A 19,414-nucleotide genomic window follows, 5' to 3' on the forward strand; every position below is an offset into this window, starting at 1 on the left:
AAAATTAACCCCCCTAGGTTGTAGTTTATACTTTTGTTAGTACTTCACAGAAGAGAAAGAAGATGAGGTTTGCACAAAAAAAGTGGTAAACACAATGTCTGGCCTTAATAACTACTCAAAAAACCAGTCTGCTATTAATATTATTATTTTCCATCTCAAATTATCAACTGAATTACTCAAATGGAAGTTCATTTTTACAAATGTGTTTACCAGATAGAAAATGCTCAGCATTGTCAATTCCGCTGTTTAATAAAACCCAAATATCCTTCCTTTCTGTAGTCAGTGGTTTTCTGATTTCTATTCTAGTAATATTTTGGCCAAATCTGAATCACAGAATAAAATTTTTAAAAAACAATGAAAATACTTTAAGCATTTTTAATATTTATTTTTCGGCTGTGCCAGATCTTAGTTGAAGCACATGGCATCTTCAACCTTCGTTGCAGTAGTTGCAGAGTTGGGCATGTGGAATCTATTAATAGTTCCCTGACCAGGGATCGAACTCCCTGCATTGGGGACCGGGGAGCCTTAGCCACTGAACTATCAGGGAAGTCAAAAACTTTCCTTAGGAAATACTTAGGAAATACAGGCCAGGTCATGCCTTTCTAGAAATACCTCCATGTATCCTGAATAACGATCATTGACTTGAACTGTGTTGGGGCAGTCCACACCAAGGCCGCAGCCCAGAAGGCTGTGTCCCTAGGACAGATGGGAAGGAGGACCCAGGGTCCACCTGTTCTCCTGCAACCACGACTGCTGTCCTCATCCTTGCTGCTCCTGCCACCCTGATTGTTAATATTCTTTCCTCCTGAGCTAGTAGGAAATGGCAATCTACTCCAGTATTCTTGCCTGGAAGACTCCACGGACAGAGGAGCCTGGCAGGCTATAGTCTATGGGATCGCAAGAGTCAGACATGGCTTAGCGACTAGACCACCACCACCAGACTGGGGAAATGGATCAAAATTCAAAATTCGAAGTACAGTTTCTGCTGAACATGTATCTCATTTGCACCAGTGCAAAGGTGAAAAATCATGCTTGGAACTGTCATATGTTGGGTCTTGTCTGTATTTATAGATTCCTTGAGGTTAGCCTGCCGATGTGGTACTTTCCAACAGATCCCTTCTCTTCCGAGTCAATCCAGGACCGTGAACACAACTTAGCTCTCCTTCCATCACCAGTTCTCACACGGCACCTGGTACGTGTTGAATGTACAGTGAATCCTGAATTACAGCATCACTTTAGAGCAGTGGTAGTCTTGATGGATTTGGTTTTAGATGGATTACCAATTTTAAATGGATACCTGAAGGATACTCCACATCCATCAGCGAGAGTGGGTGACCTTTGATTTTAATGATTTTTAATCAGGTGAAGGGGTGAGAAGAAGGTAAACTGTTCACTCCCCCTCTTGGAAACCTTTTGCTTGCTGCAGTTGTATTTTAACTGTATGTTTTGGAATACTCTAAAGTCTCTAGACTTGATCAGATTGTTGACAAAATCATATTAACATCAATATTCAAATGCCCAGGAGTCATCGGGGTGTCCTGTGTTCTGCTGGAACCTGATACTTATCTGTTTACCACAAGGCTTCCTGCACTGGCTCCTACTGCCCACAAGACTACCCCCTACCAATACAGACAAGAACGCCTCATACCAAAGACAAAAGCACTGTTAGGGAAGGTCCCACAGCCACTGATCCCAGTCAGAGTGGTGCTGGGTTCATGTCCAAGGGAGGAGAAGGGTCTTTCCTGTCTCGATGCAGCAAGCTGTTACCTGGGCTCTGCCACAGAGCAGCCCCATCCACAGCCTACACCAGGTCCCAGAGAAACCGCTCCTCCAGCCTCTGCCTAGACTCTTTCCTCTGTCGACTCCAAGAAGTCCAGAGAATGTTTTTCTATGCCTTCCACTGTCTTCTGCATTGTTCCAATATGCCCAAAGCTAGCGCTCCTCTCACTTCTCTGGAGCACCAAGACCCCTTATAGAACAATGCAGGCAACTAAGCAATGACATGCCATGAGTTCAAATGGTCAAACTCCGTGTTCTCACCTGGACAAAGTTGTAGCGCCCCACCACATGTTTTAAGATGAAGAAAAGTTTGTGTGTTCCTTAGTTTGATGTAGTGTTATATTTGATTCATGCTATATACTGTGAACCTGTTTCTACCTATATTCCCTTTGTTATGAATGTGGAGTAAATGATTAGGAAACATGGATTCCGGTTTCCAATTCTTCCTGAAACCATCAGGGTGATATTGACACATACAGTTTGCCAGTCTGGATCTGTTTGCTGATCTGATCTACAAGATAAAGTGATGAGTCCACATTTGATACAAATAAAACAGAATATATTTTCCTTTGTGTTGGTTTTCAGTGATAACTTAGATGATCAGTTATTGCTCTTCTTCCAAACCTATTTATTTCCCTCTCACATACAGCTGAGATATAACCTGTGAGTTATTCTCTGTCCCAATTAGCTTATTTAAAATTTGTATTATTTTCCCAATAGTGTGCAGTTCATGTTCATATTGAAATTAAAAGATGGACACAATATGCCCACAAGAGAAAAGTTAACATGAATCCGTCTCCCCGAATATATTATAGCAACTCTGACTTAAACAGGATGTGTCATTCCAGTTTCTCATAGCAGCCAATGCCAAAGTACTCTATCAGTTTAGTTCAGTCGCTCAGGCATGTCTGACTCTTTATGACTCCATAGACTGCAGCACGCCAGACTTCCCTGTCCATCACTAACTCCCAGAGCTTCCTCAAACTCATGTCCATCAAGTCAGTGATGCCATCCAACCATCTCATCCTCTGTTGTCCCCTTCTCCTCCTGCCTTCAATCTTCCCCAGCATCAGGGTCTTTACCAAGGAGTCAGTTCTTTGAATCAGGTGGCCAAAGTATTGGATTTTCAGCATCAGTCCTTCCGATGAATATTCAGGACTGATTTCCTTTATGATGGACTGGTTTGATTTCCTTGCAGTCCAAGGGATTCTTGAGAGTCTTCTCCAACACCACAGTTCAAAAGCATCAATTCTTTGGTGCTCAGCTTTCTTTAAACAAAACCTTTTTTTTCTTTCAAACAAAACCTTGTGCTCACCAGGGTCCAGGAGAAAGGAGCAGTAACCCAACAAGAGACTGACCCAGACTTGCCTGTGAGTATCCAAGAGTCCCCACCAGAGATGTGGGTTGGCGGTGGCTTGCTGCAAGGTTGGAGGCACTGAATGCAGCAGTGTGTGCATGGGACCCTTTGAAGGAGGTCACCATTATCTTCATTACCTCCACCATAGTTTGGTCTCAGGACAAACAACAGGGAGGGAACACAGCCCTGCCCATTGACAGAAAATTGGATTAAAGATTTCCTGAGCATGGCCCAGCCCAACAGAACAAGACCCAGTTTCCCTCACAGTCAGTCTCTTCCATCAGGAAGCTTCTATAAGCCTCTTATTCTTATCCATCAGAGAGCAGGACAGAATGAAAACCACAATTACAGAAAACTAATTAAACTGATCTTATGGACCACAGCCCTGTCTAACTCAATGAAACAATGAGCCATGCGGTGTAGGGACACCCCAGACGGATGGGTCATGACAAAACATGGTCTACTGGAGAAGGGAATGGCAAACCACTTGAGTATTCTTGCTTTGAGAACCCCATGAACAGTATGAAAAGTACTCTATGGTACAGGCATATTCAACAGGGCATCCAAAGCTGTTGGTATTTTTGCAAAGGTTATGTCATATTAGCTGTCATGATATATTTATTTAAACAGCCTTGGTAGTTTGGGTCACAGTTTGAGAGTGCCTAAAAGTTTGAGACTGGGCTTGTTTGTACTCGCTCATATATTCGTGTGCAGGTAACATTGTTCACCACATTTTCCTTGAAGACAAACAAAGGACAAGATATTTCAGTACTGCTGGTGAAACTGACATTTAGCAAAAGGCAAACTAATTGCTATGCATACATACATTCCTTAAAAATCAGAAGAAGAAATCTATAGACAAGTATAAATCAAAACTATTTACTGAGTGATTTTGCCATGTATACATATATAAGATTTGGCACTAATAAAACAGAATATTTCACTAGTGGTAAAGTAATATTCTACTTAAAATAAGAGTATATATATACATACATATAAAAATAACATATTATATATGATATATATGACACAATGTGTAAATATATGTGTATATACATATACAGGTATATATACAGAAAAGGATTATTTATATGAACTTGAAATCTTTTTTAAAACATTTTTAAATGCCTACATTGAAGCATTTTTATAGATACTCTATATTTTTCAAATAATAATATACATCAATACAGTATTTCATGATTTTCAGAGTACTGATATACACATGATGGTATTTAATTCTACCCAAAAAATTTTTTTCTACATTTTGAAGGCGATAAAACTGAATCTTGAAGAAGATGAATGACTTTTCCAAAGTCATGTAAGAACTAAACACAGAGATGGAAATCCATGTCTTCAGATTCTGAATCTAATATTTTTTCTAATGAACTATAAAACCTATTTGTTTAGTGATTAAGGTCTTTATAGAAAGCAATAAAATCAATTAGCCTTTGTCTTCCACTTCCTACTTTATAAGGGAATGTACTCCTTTGTTGAAAAAAATATCCTTACATTAAGACATGAGGATAGATTTTTTTTAATATTTCCTTAGAAAGGACTATTTTATACTGTGTCCAGAACTACCATTTTATTCATTTTAGTGGAGGTAGGGTTTGAGAAGAAGAGAATCATGGACATGTTCCCTCCATTCTTTACAAATGAGAAAGATGACTGGGGAAGCCATCCTGAGAGGAGCAGGATAGACTAAAAAAATATAGACGTTGGAATTAAGTCAACCTGGATTAACCCCAGCACCGCCAAATTTTTGCAACCAAATATCCTCAAGTAAGTCAGTGTCTGATTCTCAATTTCCCCACCTGTTAAGTGGATTAAATAATCTTATTTCACAGGAGTATTGTGAATATTGGTTAAATAATACATGAAAACATGGGGACATGGTAGCCATTAAATGTTAGTTTTTACTTGTGTCAGTTGATCTAGACATCAAACAGACAGCACTTAATCTTTGCCTCTCTAAGTTTAAATTTCCTTTTCATGCTTTCGCTTGGTTTTGATCTGGAAAACTCTTGAGAAATTCACCCTGGTGTGAAGCAAAGGATCAGCAACAATTCTCAATCCCTGCTGAAATCTTTCTTGCACAAATATGTGCTTGTTTTGGCTTCCACACCAATCCAAAAATTAGGCAAGACAATTTTTAAAATTCTCTCTAGGTTTTTAGCTTCTCAATCCTTGCACATTTTCTAATCTTTATGATCATATATCTATCTGCCAATATCCCCCACCCCCATTCTTATAAAGCAAGAGGAAAAAGAAAAATTACATTCACTCCTATTGTTTTAGAACAAGCTGAGTGATTTTATATACAGTTATTGTGTGCATGCTCAATCACTTCAGTCATGTCCAACTCTTTGAGACCCTATGGACTGTAGTCCATCATGCTCCTCTGTCCTTGGGATTCTCCAGGCAAGAATACTGGAGTGGGTTCCCATACCCTTGTCCAGGCAATCTTCTCAACCCAGGGGTCGAGCCTGCATATCCTGCATCTCTTGCATTGCAGGTGGATTCGTTACCCACTGAGCCACCTGGGAAGCCCATATATAGGTGTTAGAAAAAATGAGAAACAGCTCACTCACCACCACCATTTTCTCATCCACCAACTTCCTCCTTATGGTGATCTCTTTGCCATCCCAGTCCTGAACCTGAATCAAGGAGTCATCATCTAAGATTACCGTACTCTGAAAAACAGACAAGGCCAAATTCAGCTCAGACTGTGGCATATGAATCCTAAAATTTTATCAGGAGACAAATTCTTTTCAGCTGTTGTGATATTCTCAGGTAGTTTTAGAATGGTGTTTACAATTCCATTTATTTTGAGACTTCATCAACAGTAAATTTGTTGGCTGATTATTCTGGGGGAAAAGATTTTAAAAGAGTAAAAACTAAATATTACCTTGAGAAGTAGGTAAAGTTTTTACAAAATATATCTTATTGTACAGGCCAAGTATATCTTTTTTGTGTAAAGAATCACAAGTGAGTTTCAACTTTAAAAACATATGTGAAGCTAATTCAAACTCCCAATGTGAGATCCCATTTCCTCTTCTTACTCCAACGATATAAAAATAATTATAGTGTCGTGGGAATATAAAATGGTGTGGCATGTATTACAGTGAAAAATGATGGGATTTGGAGAGCTTCTAGTTGATGAACATATTATTTTTTAATAAGTGTATTTGTTTACTTATTTATTTTTGGCTGTGTTGGGTCTTCACTGCTTTGCTCAGGCTTTTCTCTAGTTGCAACAAGCAGGGGTTACTCTCTAGTTGCGATGTGAGGGCTTCTCACTGTGGTGGCTTCTCTTGACGTGGAACACAAGCTCTAGAGTGTGTGGGCTCAGGACTTATGGTTGCCGGGCTCTAAAGCGTGGGTGAAACAATCGTGGAGCACAGGCTTGGTTGCCCTTCAGCATGTGGGATCTTCCTAGAACAGGGATTGAACTCGTGTTTCCTACAATGGCAGGTGGATTCTTTACCACTGATCCACTGATCCACCAGGGAAGCCCTGATGAACATAATAACGTGCTGGGAAGGTTGTGTACCTGGAGGGGTATGGAAACTTCAAACCATTTCCCACATACCTTGTCTTATGCATTTCTTCCCTTTGGTTGTTCCTGAGTTGTATGTTTTATAATAAAATGGTAACAGAGAGTAAAATAGTCAAATAGTAAAATAGTCAAATAAATAATAAATAGAAATGATAATAATTGTTAACAACAACAGTAGCGAGCACTTTCGTAGCATTATTTATTGTGTCTGAGGCACTCTTCAAGAGTATTAACATATTAATTCATGTAATTCTCACAACAGCCTTACGACATAAGTGCTATAATTATTGGGCTTCCCCAGTGGCTCAGGGATAAAGAATCCACCTGCCAATGCAGGAGGCACAGGAGGTGCAGGTTCTATTCCTGAGTTGGGAAGATCCCCTAAAGAAGGAAATGACAACCCACTCCAGTATTCTTGCCGGGCTAATCCCATGGACAGAGAAACCTGGAGGGCTATAGTCCCTTAGGTCACAGAGAGTTGGGCATGACTGAGTACACACACTCTATAATTATCCCCTTTTGCAAATGAAATGACTGAGTCAGCATGAGTCTGTGACTTACTCATAGCCACATGGTTGATTGATTGATTGGTGGCAGAGGTGGGATTTACACCCACACAATCCTGACCCAGAGTTTGCAGCCTGCTCCTCAAAGTTTAGAGATAACTCTGTTTAAACTCTATTGTAGTTCAATTCAGTTGCTCAGTTGTGTCCAACTCTTTGAGACCCCATGGATAACTTGCAGCATGCCAACATTCCCTGTCCATCACCAACTCCCAGAGCTTGCTCAAACTCATGTCCCTTGAGTTGGTGATGCCATCCAACCATCTCATCCTGTCATCCCCTTCTTCTCCTGCCTTCGGTCTTTCCCAGCATCAGGGTATTTTCCAATGAGTCAGTTCTTCACATCAGGTGGCAAAGAATTGGTGCTTTGGCTTCAGTATCAGTCCTTCCAGTGAAGTTATGACTTCAGGACTTATTTCCTTTAGGATTGACTGATTTAATCTCCTTGCTGTCCAAAACACCCTTAAGAGTCTTCTCCAAGACCACAGTTCAAAAGCATCCATTCTTCGACACCCAGCTTTCTTTACGGTCCTATTATCACAGCCATATATGGCTACTGGAAAAGCTTACATCTCAGAGTTTATGCATCCACTGAGCTGGGTTTTTCTACCAAAATTATTTACAGTCTGTCCTGTGATAGAGATAATGATAGTTATCAAATTTCCTTTCTGCACTTCTATACTTTCCAGTCTTTTTGTTCTAGTAGTTTCTTTTTTTTTATTTAGTATAGACATCTTTATTAAACATTTTTGGTCAAAATTCTTCCATTTGATATTATACAGGAATGTGAAGTCTCATATTATTTAACAGAAATCTGATAATGTGGTAGTCAGTTCCTTTTATTAGGACTTCACTCTCCATATTGTTTAACAATCTTCTATTGAGTGCTTTCATTCAAATGATAAATATTTATTGGGCAAATATTAATATTATGTGACATCACTAGGTTCTGTGAAACAGAACAGACAAGACATCCTTTCTTGGAAGAGCTTACATCCTAGTGTAGGGGAACAGACAATAAACATAAAATATAAATAAATTGTGTAATATAGGTAAATTGTATATTCAAGTTGGAGCCCATTAGTGAAAGTGTGTGTCAATTCCAGGTGTAGACAATAAAATGCCTAGTGTCTCTTTCCCTATTTTGTTGACTGAGATCACAAACTTCAGACAGTCCAGCTACAGGTTAGTTTAATCTCCTTTAGCCTGGTCCCTGGAGAAATTAAGAGGGGTAGATACTCTATGCCCCCATCTCCAGCCTCCTCCTCCCCAAAGAAACTTCTCCAACTCCATCACAACACTGAATATATACTATGAGTTAGAACTCCAATTGTGTAAGCACTGAGAGCTTGTGGATAGTTTGTTCCTGTGGTATAACTTCACCTATATCTGCTAATGGGCTTCCCATGTGGCACAGTGGTAAAGAATCTGCCTGCCAATGCAAAAGACACAAGAGACTTGGATCTGATGGATTTGATCAATGGGTCGGGAAGATCCCCTGGAGAAGGAAATGGCAACCCAATCCAGTATTCTTGCCTGGAGAATCCCATGAACAAAGGAGCCTGGTGGGCTACAGTCCACGGAGTTGCATAGAGTCAGACATGACTGATCATGCACACACATACACACACATGCATGCCAACTAATACAAGTTTTTTATTCATTGTAAATCCATGTATGGAAAACTGCTACAAAATAGGAAGGCAGACCTTTTGTTTCTGAGGTCTAAAAATGATTCTGAAAGTGTTTTCTGTTCAATATTTGCATAAGAATTGTTAAAAACACCATTTTCAGGTCTGGTCCACAGCCTCTGATGATGGAATCTGGAAGTAGGCATTTTTTACCAACAAGCCATGAGATTTGTATGTATATTAAAATTTGAGTTCCTGAGACCAAGATTTAAACCAAAAGTTTATCTAACACACTTTAGATATGTTCACCATTATTGCTTACTTACCTGGGAAGATTTCAAAATTAACATTCGTAATTAAATTTATCTGAAAGTGTGTTGAAGGCCTCACCTTGGTTTTATGGCCACCTGGTGTGGTTTCCTCAAATTCTTCTCCCAGTTTGAAGGAGATTTCATTATTTTTAAAGATGCTTTTGGTTTTTATAGTGATCAGATCTTCCTGTGTCATGATGGTCACAGTGGGCTTTGCCAGACAGCCAAGTTTCCTGCTGGCTCTTCCTATTCCTGGAAACCAGATAAAAGGACACAGTGATTAAATCTGTTGTTGTCTCCAAAGACTTTCATTAGCTGTATATGTTAATTAGGAGGTTTTAGAGTTAAACAGATTTGATTCTGCTTGAACTCAGACTTCTAAGCTAGTAACACCATTATATGTTAATATAGGGTATTTTTTTGCAGAAAAAACAATCTATCTCCAGTTTTATCTAAGAGCTGTCATGTTTTCTGGTCCAGTAGCTATTAATCCTATTGTTTCATGAACCCTTTTGAAAATTTGCTTAAAGATATGAACCATCTCCTTATTTTAAAAATGTACCCATTTACATTGAGACAAAACCCTTTGGCATGAGTTCTTCCAGATCTTTATTTATTCTTACATTCTTTTATGTTCACATGTATAGGGTTTGTTTTTATCTATTATGTATTTTTACTGTTGTGAAATATATATAACATAAAACTTATCATTTTAACCATTTTAAATGGCGGTACATTTAAGTGCGATCTAAGTACAATTGTCAGTAAGTACATAAACAATGTTATGCAAACATCACCACTATATATAGAATTTTTAAAAATACAAATGTTTTGTTATAACGATTGTTATTCAACTTGATTTTCCCCTATATCTGTAAGTTTTGGAGAGTTTCCATGTCAGTACATATCAGCATAAATTTTTGTCATAGCTACATAATATTTCATAGTATGTACATTCTGATATTTAGTTATTTATGCCCTATTGATGGCCATTTGTCTGCTTCCATTTTCTGTTATTACAAATAATGCTGTTGTGAGCATGACTGCACACACAATTTTGCTCAGTACCTGCCAGAGTGTGTTCTATACAAGCAGCATTACATATACTTCAGTACGTTGTTGGGCTTCCCTGGTGGTTCAGGTGGTAAAGTGTCTGCCCGCAGTGTGGGAGACCCAGGTTCCATCCCTGGCTTGGGAAGATCCCCTGGAGAAGGAAATGGCAACCCACTCCAGTACTCTTGCCTGGACAATTCCATGAACAGAGGAGCCTTGTAGGCTACAGTCCATGGGGTTGCAAAGAGTCAGACACAACTGAGCGACTTCACTTCAATATGTAAGTTAAATTTCTAAGAGGAGGCACATTGCAGAAACACTGTAACATGTCCATGTTCATGGAATTCATACTGTGAAACATGATGACAAAATATGATAGGTTAGAAAATGGTCCGAAGAGACACTCACATCCCAGACCCTGGAACCTATGAATGTTGCTTTATACACCAAAGGGGACTCTGCAGTTATGCCTAACTTAAGGATCTTGAAATAGGGAGAGTATCCTGGATTGTCCAAATGTACCCCAAATGTAGTCACAAATGTCTGCATGAAATGTCCAAGAAATTTTCCTTATAAGAAGAGGAAGAGGAACAAGGGACACACACAGACTAAAAGTGAAGGGCTGGAAAAAAATATTTCATGCAAATGGAGACCAAAAGAAAGCAGGAGTGGCAATACTAATATCAGATAAAATAGACTTTAAAATAAAGGCTGTGAAAAGAGACAAAGAAGGACACTACATAATGATCAAAGGATCAATCCAAGAAGAAGATATAACAATTATAAATATATGTGCACCCAACATAGGAGCACAGCAATATGTAAGGCAAATGCTAACAAGTATGAAAGAGGAAATTAATAGTAACACAACAATAGTGGGAGACTTTAATACCCCACTCACAACTGTGGATAGATCAACTAAACAGAAAATTAACAAAGAAACACAAACTTTAAATGACACAATGGACCAGCTAGACCTAATTGATATTTATAGGACATTTCACCCCAAAACAATCACTTCACCTTTTTCTCAAGTGCACACGGAACCTTCTCCAGAATGGATCACATCCTGGGCCATAAATCTAGCCTGGGTAAATTCAGAAAAATTGAAATCATTCCAGTCATCTTTTCTGACCACAGTGCAGTAAGAGTAGATCTCAATTAAAGGAAAAAAATTATTAAAAATTCAAACATATGGAGGCTAAATAATAAGCTTCTGAATAACCAACAAATCATAGAAAAAATCAAAAAAGAAATCAAAATATGCATAGAAATGAATTAAAATGAAAATACAACAACCCAAAACCTATGGGACACTGTAAAAGCAGTGCTAAGGGAAAGGTCCATAGCATTACAGGCTTACCTCAAGAAACAAGAAAAAAGTAAAATAAATGACCTAACTCTACACCTAAAGCAACTAGAGAAGGAATAAATGAAGAACCCCAGGGTTAGTAGAAGGAAAGATATCTTAAAAATCAGGGCAGAAATAAATGCAAAAGAAACTAAAGAGACAATAGCCAAAATCAACAAAGCTAAAAGCTGGTTTTTTTGAACAAAATAAACAAAATTGACAAACCGTTAGCAAGACTCATTAAGAAACAAAGGGAGAAGAACCAAATTAATAAAATTAGAAATGAAAATGGAGAGATCACAATAGACAACACAGAAATACAAAGGATCATAAGAGACTACTACCAGTATCTCTATGCCAATAAAATGGACAACTTGGAAGAAATGGACAAATTCTTAGAAAAGTATAACTTTCCAAAGCTGAACCAGAAAGAAAGAGAAGATCTTAACAGACCCATCACAAGCAAGGAAACTGTAATCAGAAATCTTCCAGCAAACAAAAGCCCAGGACCAGATGGCTTCACAGCTGAATCCTACCAAAAATTTAGAGATGAGCTAACACCTATCTTACTCAAACTCTTCCAGAAAATTGCAGAAGAAGGTAAACTTCCAAACTCATCCTATGAGGCCACCATCACCCTAATTCCAAAACCAGACAAAGATGCCACAAAAAAAGAAAACTACAGGCCAATATCTCTGATGAACATAGATGCAAAAATCCTTAACAAAATTCTAGCAAACAGAATCCAACAACATATTTAAAAAAATCATACATCATGACAAAGTAGGCTTTATCCCAGGAATGCAAGGATTCTTTAATATCTGCAAATCAATCAATGTAATACACCACATTAACAAATTGAAAGATAAAAACCATATGATTATCTCAATAGATGCAGAGAAAGCCTTTGACAAAATTCAGCATCCATTTATGATTAAAACTCTCCAGAAAGCAGGAATAGAAGGAACATACCTCAACATAATAAAAGCTATATATGATAAACCCACAGCAAGCATTACCCTCAATGGTGAAAAATTGAAAGCATTTCCCCTAAAATCAGGAATAAGACAAGGGTGCCCACTCTCACCACTACTCTTCAACATAGTTTTGGAAGTTTTGGCCACAGAAATCAGAGCAGAAAAAGAAGTAAAAGGAATCCAGATAGGAAAAGAAGTAGTGAAACTCTCGCTGTTTGCAGATGACATGATCCTCTACATAGAAAACCCTAAAGACTTTACCAGAAAATTACTAGAGCGAATAAATGAATGTAGTAAAGTTGCAGGATATAAAATTAACACACAGAAATCCCTTGCATTCCTATACACTAACAATGAGAAAACAGAAAGAGAAATTAAGGAAACAATACCATTCACCACTGCAACAAAAAGAATAAAATACTTAGGAGTATATCTACCTAAAGAAATGAAAGACCTATATATAGAAAACTATAAAACACTGATGAAAGAAATCAAAGAGGGCACAAACAGATGGAGAAATATACCGTGTTCATGGATTGGAAGAATCAATATTGTCAAAATGGCTATGCTATCCAAAGCAATCTATAGATTCAATGCAATCCCTATCAAGCTACCAACGGTATTTTTTCACAGAACTAGAACAAATAATTTCACAGTTTGTATGGAAACACAAAAAACCTTGAATAGTCAAAGTAATCTTGAGAAAGAAGAATGGAACTGGAGGAATCAACCTGCCTGACTTCAGACTCTACTACAAAGCCACAGTCATCAAGACAGTATGGTACTGGCACAAAGACAGAAATATAGATCAATGGAACAGAATAGAAAGCCCAGAGATAAATCCACGAACCTATGGTCACCTTATCTTCGACAAAGGAGGCAAAGATATACAATGGAAAAAAGAAAACCTCTTTAACAAGTGGTGCTGGGAAAACTGGTCAACCACCTGTAAAAGAATGAAACTAGAACACTTTCTAACACCATACACAAAAATAAACTCAAAATAGATTAAAGATCTAAATGTAAGACCAGAAACTATAAAACTCCTAGAGGAGAACATAGGCAAAACACTCTTTGACATAAATCAAAGCAGGATCCTCTATGACCCACATCCCAGAATTTTAGAAATAAAAGCAAAAATAAACAAATGGGACCTAATGAAACTTAAAAGCTTTTGCACAACAAAGGAAACTATAAGCAAGGTGAAAAGACAGCCCTCAGATTGGGAGAAAATAATAGCAAACGAAGCAACAGACAAAGGATTAATCTCAAAAATATACAAGGAACTCCTCCAGCTCAACTCCAGAAAAATAAATGACCCAATCCAAAAATGGGCCAAAGAACTAAACAGACATTTCTCCAAGGAAGACATACAGATGGCTAACAAACACATGAAAAGATGCTCAACATCACTCATTATCAGAGAAATGCAAATCAAAACCACAATGAGGTACCATTACACGCCAGTCAGGATGGCTGCTATCCAAAAGTCTACAAGCAATAAATGCTGGAGAGGGTGTGGAAAAGAGGGAACCCTCTTCCACTGTTGGTGGGAATGCAAACTAGTACAGCCGCTATGGAGAACAGTGTGGAGATTTCTTAAAAAACTGGAAATAGAACTGCCATATGACCCAGCAATCCCACTTCTGGGCATATACACTGAGGAAACCAGATCTGAAAGAGACACATGCACCCCAATGTTCATCGCAGCACTGTTTATAATAGCCAGGACATGGAAGCAACCTAGATGCCCATCAGCAGACGAATGAATAAGGAAGCTGTGGTACAAATACACCATGGAATATTACTCAGCCATTAAAAAGAATTCATTTGACTCAGTTCTAATGAGATGGATGAAACTGGAACCCATTATACAGAGTGAAGTAAGCCAGAAAGATAAATACCAATACAGTATACTAACACATATATATGGAATTTAGAAAGATGGTAATGATAACCCTATATGCAAAACAAAAAGAGACATAGATGTGCAGAACAGACTTTTGGACTCTGTGGGAGAAGGCGAGGGTGGGATGTTTCGAGATCAGCATCGAAACATGTATATTATCTAGGGTGAAACAGATCACCAGCCCAGGTTGGATGCATGAGACAAGTGTTCATGCCTGGTGCACTGGGAAGACCCAGAGGGATTGGGTAGAGAGGGAGGTGGGAGGGGGGATCGGGATGGGGAATACATGTAAATCCATGGCTGATTCATGTCATGTCAATGTATGGCAAAAACCACTACAATATAAAAAAAAAAAAAAAAAGAGGGAGAGGGATATTAGACTCCAGGAGAAAATGTGACTCTAGGAGCAAAGAGTGACATGCCATGGCCACGTACTAAGGAATGCGAGCAGTCATCAGAAGGTGGAACACAAGATCGATCCTCAAAAAGCATAGAGCAAATGTTTGCAAAATGATCATTTTTCAAAATAATAATGAACGGACTTGTGGACACAGGTGGGGAAGGAGAGGGTGGGACAAACTGAGAGAGCAGCATTGATGTATATACAGTCTTTGGGACTGTATCTGACTCTTTGTGACTCAATGGACTATAGCCCGCTAGGCTACTCTGTTCATGGGATTTTCCAGGCAAAAATGGAGTGGGTTGTCATGCCCTTCTCCAGAGAATCTTTCTGACCCAAGGGTTGAACATGTCTCTTGCATCTCCCGCATTGGCACTCAGGTTCTTTACCACTAGTACCACCTGGGAAGCCCAATATATACACTGCTGCTGCTGCCGCTAAGTCGCTTTAGTCATGTCTGACTCTGTGCGACCCCATAGACAGCAGCCCACCAGGCTCCCCCATCCTTGGGATTCTCCAGGCAAGAACACTGGAGTGGGTTGCCATTTCCTTCTCCAATGCATGAAAGTGAAAAGCAAAAGTGAAGTCGCTCAGTCGTGTCAAACTCTTAGCGACCCCATGGACTGCAGCCTACCAGGTTCCTCTGTCCATTGGATTTTCCAGGCAAGAGTACTGGAGTGGGTTGCCATTGTCTTCTCCAAATATACACTACCATGTGTAAAATAGATAGCTAATATAACATAGGAAGCATAGTATAGCATATAAAATAGATAGCCTATATAGCAAAGGAAGTTTACCTCAGTGCTATGCAATGACCTAGAGGGGTGGGTTAGGGGAGGTGGGAGGGAAGCTCAAGATGGAGGGGATATATGTGTACATATAGCTGATTCACATTGTTGTACTGCAGAAACGAACACAAAGTTTATACTCCAATTAAAAATTATACTCCAATTTTATATTGAAGTATATATACACCAATTAAAAATTAATGTTTTAAATGTGATTTTTGTTTTAAATCATTTATTGAAATAATTTACTATTTAGTATATGGCACACGTGTATTTATCTATGCAAATCCATGGTAAATTACGTGAGAGCAGGGATTATGTCAGTTTCAATTAGTTTTGCACAGAACTGTATCTAGGTGCTAAATCAATATTTATTGTTTTTATGTGAAAAACTGAAGGAAGAGGTTCACACAGAGCAAGTTCTGTGCTGTCAAAGCTCCCACTTTTACTGGCTACGATATGCAGGTAAATATGGCTCACCCAGTTCTTTCATATATTCTTCAAAATTTTCACAAGAAATGGATTTCCATGTTCCCTGGAACAGTTCAACCATTCTGCCTAAGTTGACTTTAAAGAAAAATTGCATCATATAAATAAGTACGTTCCCTGAAATATGTTGGAACATGTTCTCAATACAATTATGGTTGATAGTGTGGAAGAGTCAGAAAAAAAAAATAAAGTACTCTAATCTTTGTCATTGTCCCATCAAACCACCCAAAGCAGGAAATTCAAGATGAAAATAGAACATGGTACAGATTTTAGCAGGACTAGATATAATTTTTCCATCTCTAATTTAAGGTCAAAACTAATGTTACAAATTCTTTGTTTCCTTCCATAAGAACCACTACACACAGCAATGAGTGAGCCAAGTGCAGACTGAGGCAGCTGTGTCTTATGTCATAGGATGCCTAAACTCCAGGTCTTTTTCTCTCTTTCTCTGGTCGAGGATGATCTAGAAAAAAAAAATAATGTCTTAACTGTTTAGAGAGCTTGTAACATTTTCATTTTTGATCAGTAGAGTTTAGTTCAATTCAGTCGCTCAGTCATGTCTGACTCTTTGCGACCCCATGGACTGCAGCATGCCAGGCCTCCCTGTCCATCACCAACTCCCAGAGTTTACCCAAACTCATGTCCATTGAGTCGGTGATGCCATCCAACCATCTCATCCTCTGTTGTCCACTTCTCCTCCTGCCCCCAATCCCTCCCAGCATCAGGGTCTTTTCAAATGGAACAACTTTTTGCATCAGGTGGCCAAAGTATTGAAGTTTCACTCTCAACATCAGTCCTTCCAATGAACACTCAGGACTGATCTCCTTTAGGATGGACTAGTTGGATCTCCTTATAGCCCAAGGGACTCTCAAGAGTCTTCTCCAACACCACAGTTCAAAAGCATCAGTTCTTCAGTGCCCAGCTTTCTTTATAGTCCAACTCTCACATCTATACATGACCACTGGAGAAACCATAGCCTTGACTAGATGGACCTTTGTTGGCAAAGTAATGTCTTTGCTTTTTAACATGCTGTCTAGGTTGGTCACAACTTTCTTTCCAAGGAGTAAGTGTCTTTTAATTTCATGGCTGCAATCACCATCTGCAGTGATTTTCCAGCCCCCCAAAATAAAGTCAGCCACTATTTCCACTGTTTCCCCATCTATTGATACTTTGAACTAAAATCCAGAGAGACTCCATAGATGGCATTTGGACCAAAAAGTTAAGTTTAGTCAGGGCTTGGAACAATCATTTTAAGTCATGTACATATTGAGCAAGAGAATGGAACAGAAAGAAAAGGAAGGAAATACAACTATTACGAAGTCTTTCCAAGGAATATTCCAGTTGATGTAGGGTTGACTGGTTTGATCTTGTTTCTATGCAAGGGACTCTAAAGAGTCTTCTCCAGCCCCACAATTTGAAAGTGTCAGTTCTTCAACATTCAGTCTTCTTTACAATCCAACTCTCACATCCATGACTACTAGAATAACCATAGCTTTGGCTACACGGATCTTTGTCAACAAAGTAATGCCTCTGCCTTTTAATACACTATCTAGGTTTGTCATAGCTTTTCATCCAAGGAGCAAGCATCTTTTAATTTCATGGCTGCAGTCACTGTCTTACCACCCTGGGTGTAATTAAACCACTGCTCATTCAACCTGCATCCACACACTTAGCTGACCTCTTCGTAACTTATGTCCAGACTTCTTCTACTCCTTCAGTTGATCACAGGAGACCCACCCACAGTCCTAGGAATGATCTGAGGGGGTGCGTGCTGATATTCAAGCAGAGGGGACATGGTCTGGGCTACCTGCTCACAGCTACCTCACATCTCCTGGTCTTACCCAGCCTTGATCCTAGATGCACAACTTTGATTTTACTTGGGACTGCTGCTGGGTCTGCCTGAGTTTATGACTCTGTGGATCTGACAGAATCCAGCTCATAATGGACAGTTCCAGACACATGGTTACTTAGTATCCTCTAATCAAGAATTCCATCTATATTCAGTCCCTGTAACACCGCAAGAACTCTTTGCAAAAAGCATATAAGTTCTCATTGCAGATGGTGTGACCTTGTTCCCCAGTGTCAGAGGTCTGTGTTGTTTAGTTCCCACCCTGCTTTACCTACATGTTATGCTGGGTCTTTTCTCAACACTAACACCTCCAACAGCATAGGGTTTGCCAGATTATTTGACCCAAGTAGCAGAGTTGCTTGTACTGCAGCCCTGACTTCCTGCTTCAGGCCTCACTCAGAGCAGAGAGATTCACTTGTTACCTAGTATCTGGGCTGGAACACGTTTCTGGATGTGGAGTCTATTTCCTTCTTTCAGGTAGAAAGGTAAGATGCAGCAGTTTGTCTTAGAGATGTCTTCACCTTCCCTTGACCCACCTGGATCACTAAACACTTTATAGCCCTAGAAGTTCCCTAGTTGTCACCCACTGTAACACTCATGCTTTGCCATGCCTGTGTCTTACCAGTGCCTCCAGCATGCGCGCCACTTCTTGCTCACCCTCCTGATCAATGCGATGTTGGGGAGGATATCCAGACAACCCAGATCTTATCTGAATATATATGACGACAGAGGACAGAAGGTAATGAAGCCTCAAACAGACCTGTATATGTATATAGTCATCCATTTCATGTAAATGCAAGCAGTCTCTGATCTTTCCAGATTGGGAGAGAAAAAAGTGCCAAATCACGTGCATACTGTGTACCTGAGGCCGTATTCATCTGCTTTTGCAAAAATAACACATAGCACAGCAGTCACAATTGGGGCTGCTTTTTGAGCTTGCTGTGGCCTACAGTCATTCTCTGATTCATTTGGTTTCTGCAGGGACCAGACTGGTGAATTAAATGGAGCTATGATATGGACCTCTGTCCCCTGCATTCCAAATATTGTTTAGAGTAGCATTAATTTCTACCATTCCTCTTTATCACCACTTTCAAATGCAGTATTGTTAGATTCACCATCTTTGCCAGGATTGACCAGGGGTTGGGACAGAGAGAAGAATGAAGTGTAGAAGTACAGTTTCAAAAGATTCCATATTGCCTTCTCACTACAATAGCTCATTTGGTTGGAATGGGAAGAATTCAAGATAGAGGCTGCTCCAAAGGCCACCTATACCAGTCCCAATTATATAGTCAAGGACAGGGGAGGTAATCACTGGTTGGGTCCACAGACTTACTGGATACATTGAGAGCCAGAATGTTGGTTATTACCTGGCCCTGGTACACCTCCTCTCTAACATGC

The 19,414-nt window shown here is 39.3% G+C and overlaps 1 protein-coding gene and 1 long non-coding RNA gene across 3 annotated transcripts in view; one reads left to right on the forward strand and one right to left on the reverse strand.

Moving 5' to 3' along the window:
- Window positions 1-3,743: 3,743 nt before the first annotated feature.
- On the reverse strand, window positions 3,744-18,083 carry FABP12 (fatty acid binding protein 12). 2 transcript variants are annotated; one of them, XM_020889069.2, is made up of 5 exons: window positions 18,009-18,083; window positions 16,159-16,245; window positions 9,280-9,452; window positions 5,728-5,829; window positions 3,744-3,873 (listed from the first exon to the last, which is right to left on the reverse strand). In XM_020889069.2, the coding sequence occupies exons 2-5, from the start codon at window positions 16,229-16,231 to the stop codon at window positions 3,799-3,801; spliced, it is 423 nt and encodes a 140-aa protein (XP_020744728.2). In that variant the 5' UTR covers window positions 16,232-16,245; window positions 18,009-18,083; the 3' UTR covers window positions 3,744-3,798. The 2 variants fall into 2 exon arrangements, with proteins under 2 accessions (XP_020744728.2, XP_020744727.2); XM_020889068.2 differs by having other exon boundaries at window positions 3,745-3,873; window positions 17,846-18,078.
- Window positions 18,084-18,167: 84 nt separating this feature from the next.
- The window catches only part of LOC139038396 (uncharacterized), a 32,928-nt gene continuing 31,681 nt past the window's right edge, over window positions 18,168-19,414 (forward strand). The window contains exons 1-2 of the long non-coding RNA XR_011491360.1: window positions 18,168-18,501; window positions 18,642-18,755. This is a non-coding gene — a long non-coding RNA (uncharacterized lncRNA). The remainder of the gene's footprint in view (window positions 18,502-18,641; window positions 18,756-19,414) is intronic.

The sequence above is a fragment of the Odocoileus virginianus genome, chromosome 15 (genome assembly GCF_023699985.2).
Source record: "Odocoileus virginianus isolate 20LAN1187 ecotype Illinois chromosome 15, Ovbor_1.2, whole genome shotgun sequence".
In the NCBI taxonomy this organism is placed as follows: domain Eukaryota; kingdom Metazoa; phylum Chordata; class Mammalia; order Artiodactyla; family Cervidae; genus Odocoileus; species Odocoileus virginianus.

Coding starts and splice junctions, on each gene's coding strand:
- FABP12 (XM_020889069.2), bottom strand. CDS start 16,231: ATGGTTGAACTGTTCCAGGGAACATGGAAATCCATTTCTTGTGAAAAT. Junction 5,830..9,279: donor CAGGTGGCCATAAAACCAAG/GTGAGGCCTTCA, acceptor TCTGTTTTTCAG/AGTACGGTAATCTTAGATGA. Junction 3,874..5,727: donor TGGATGAGAAAATGGTGGTG/GTGAGTGAGCTG, acceptor TTTGTCTTCAAG/GAAAATGTGGTGAACAATGT.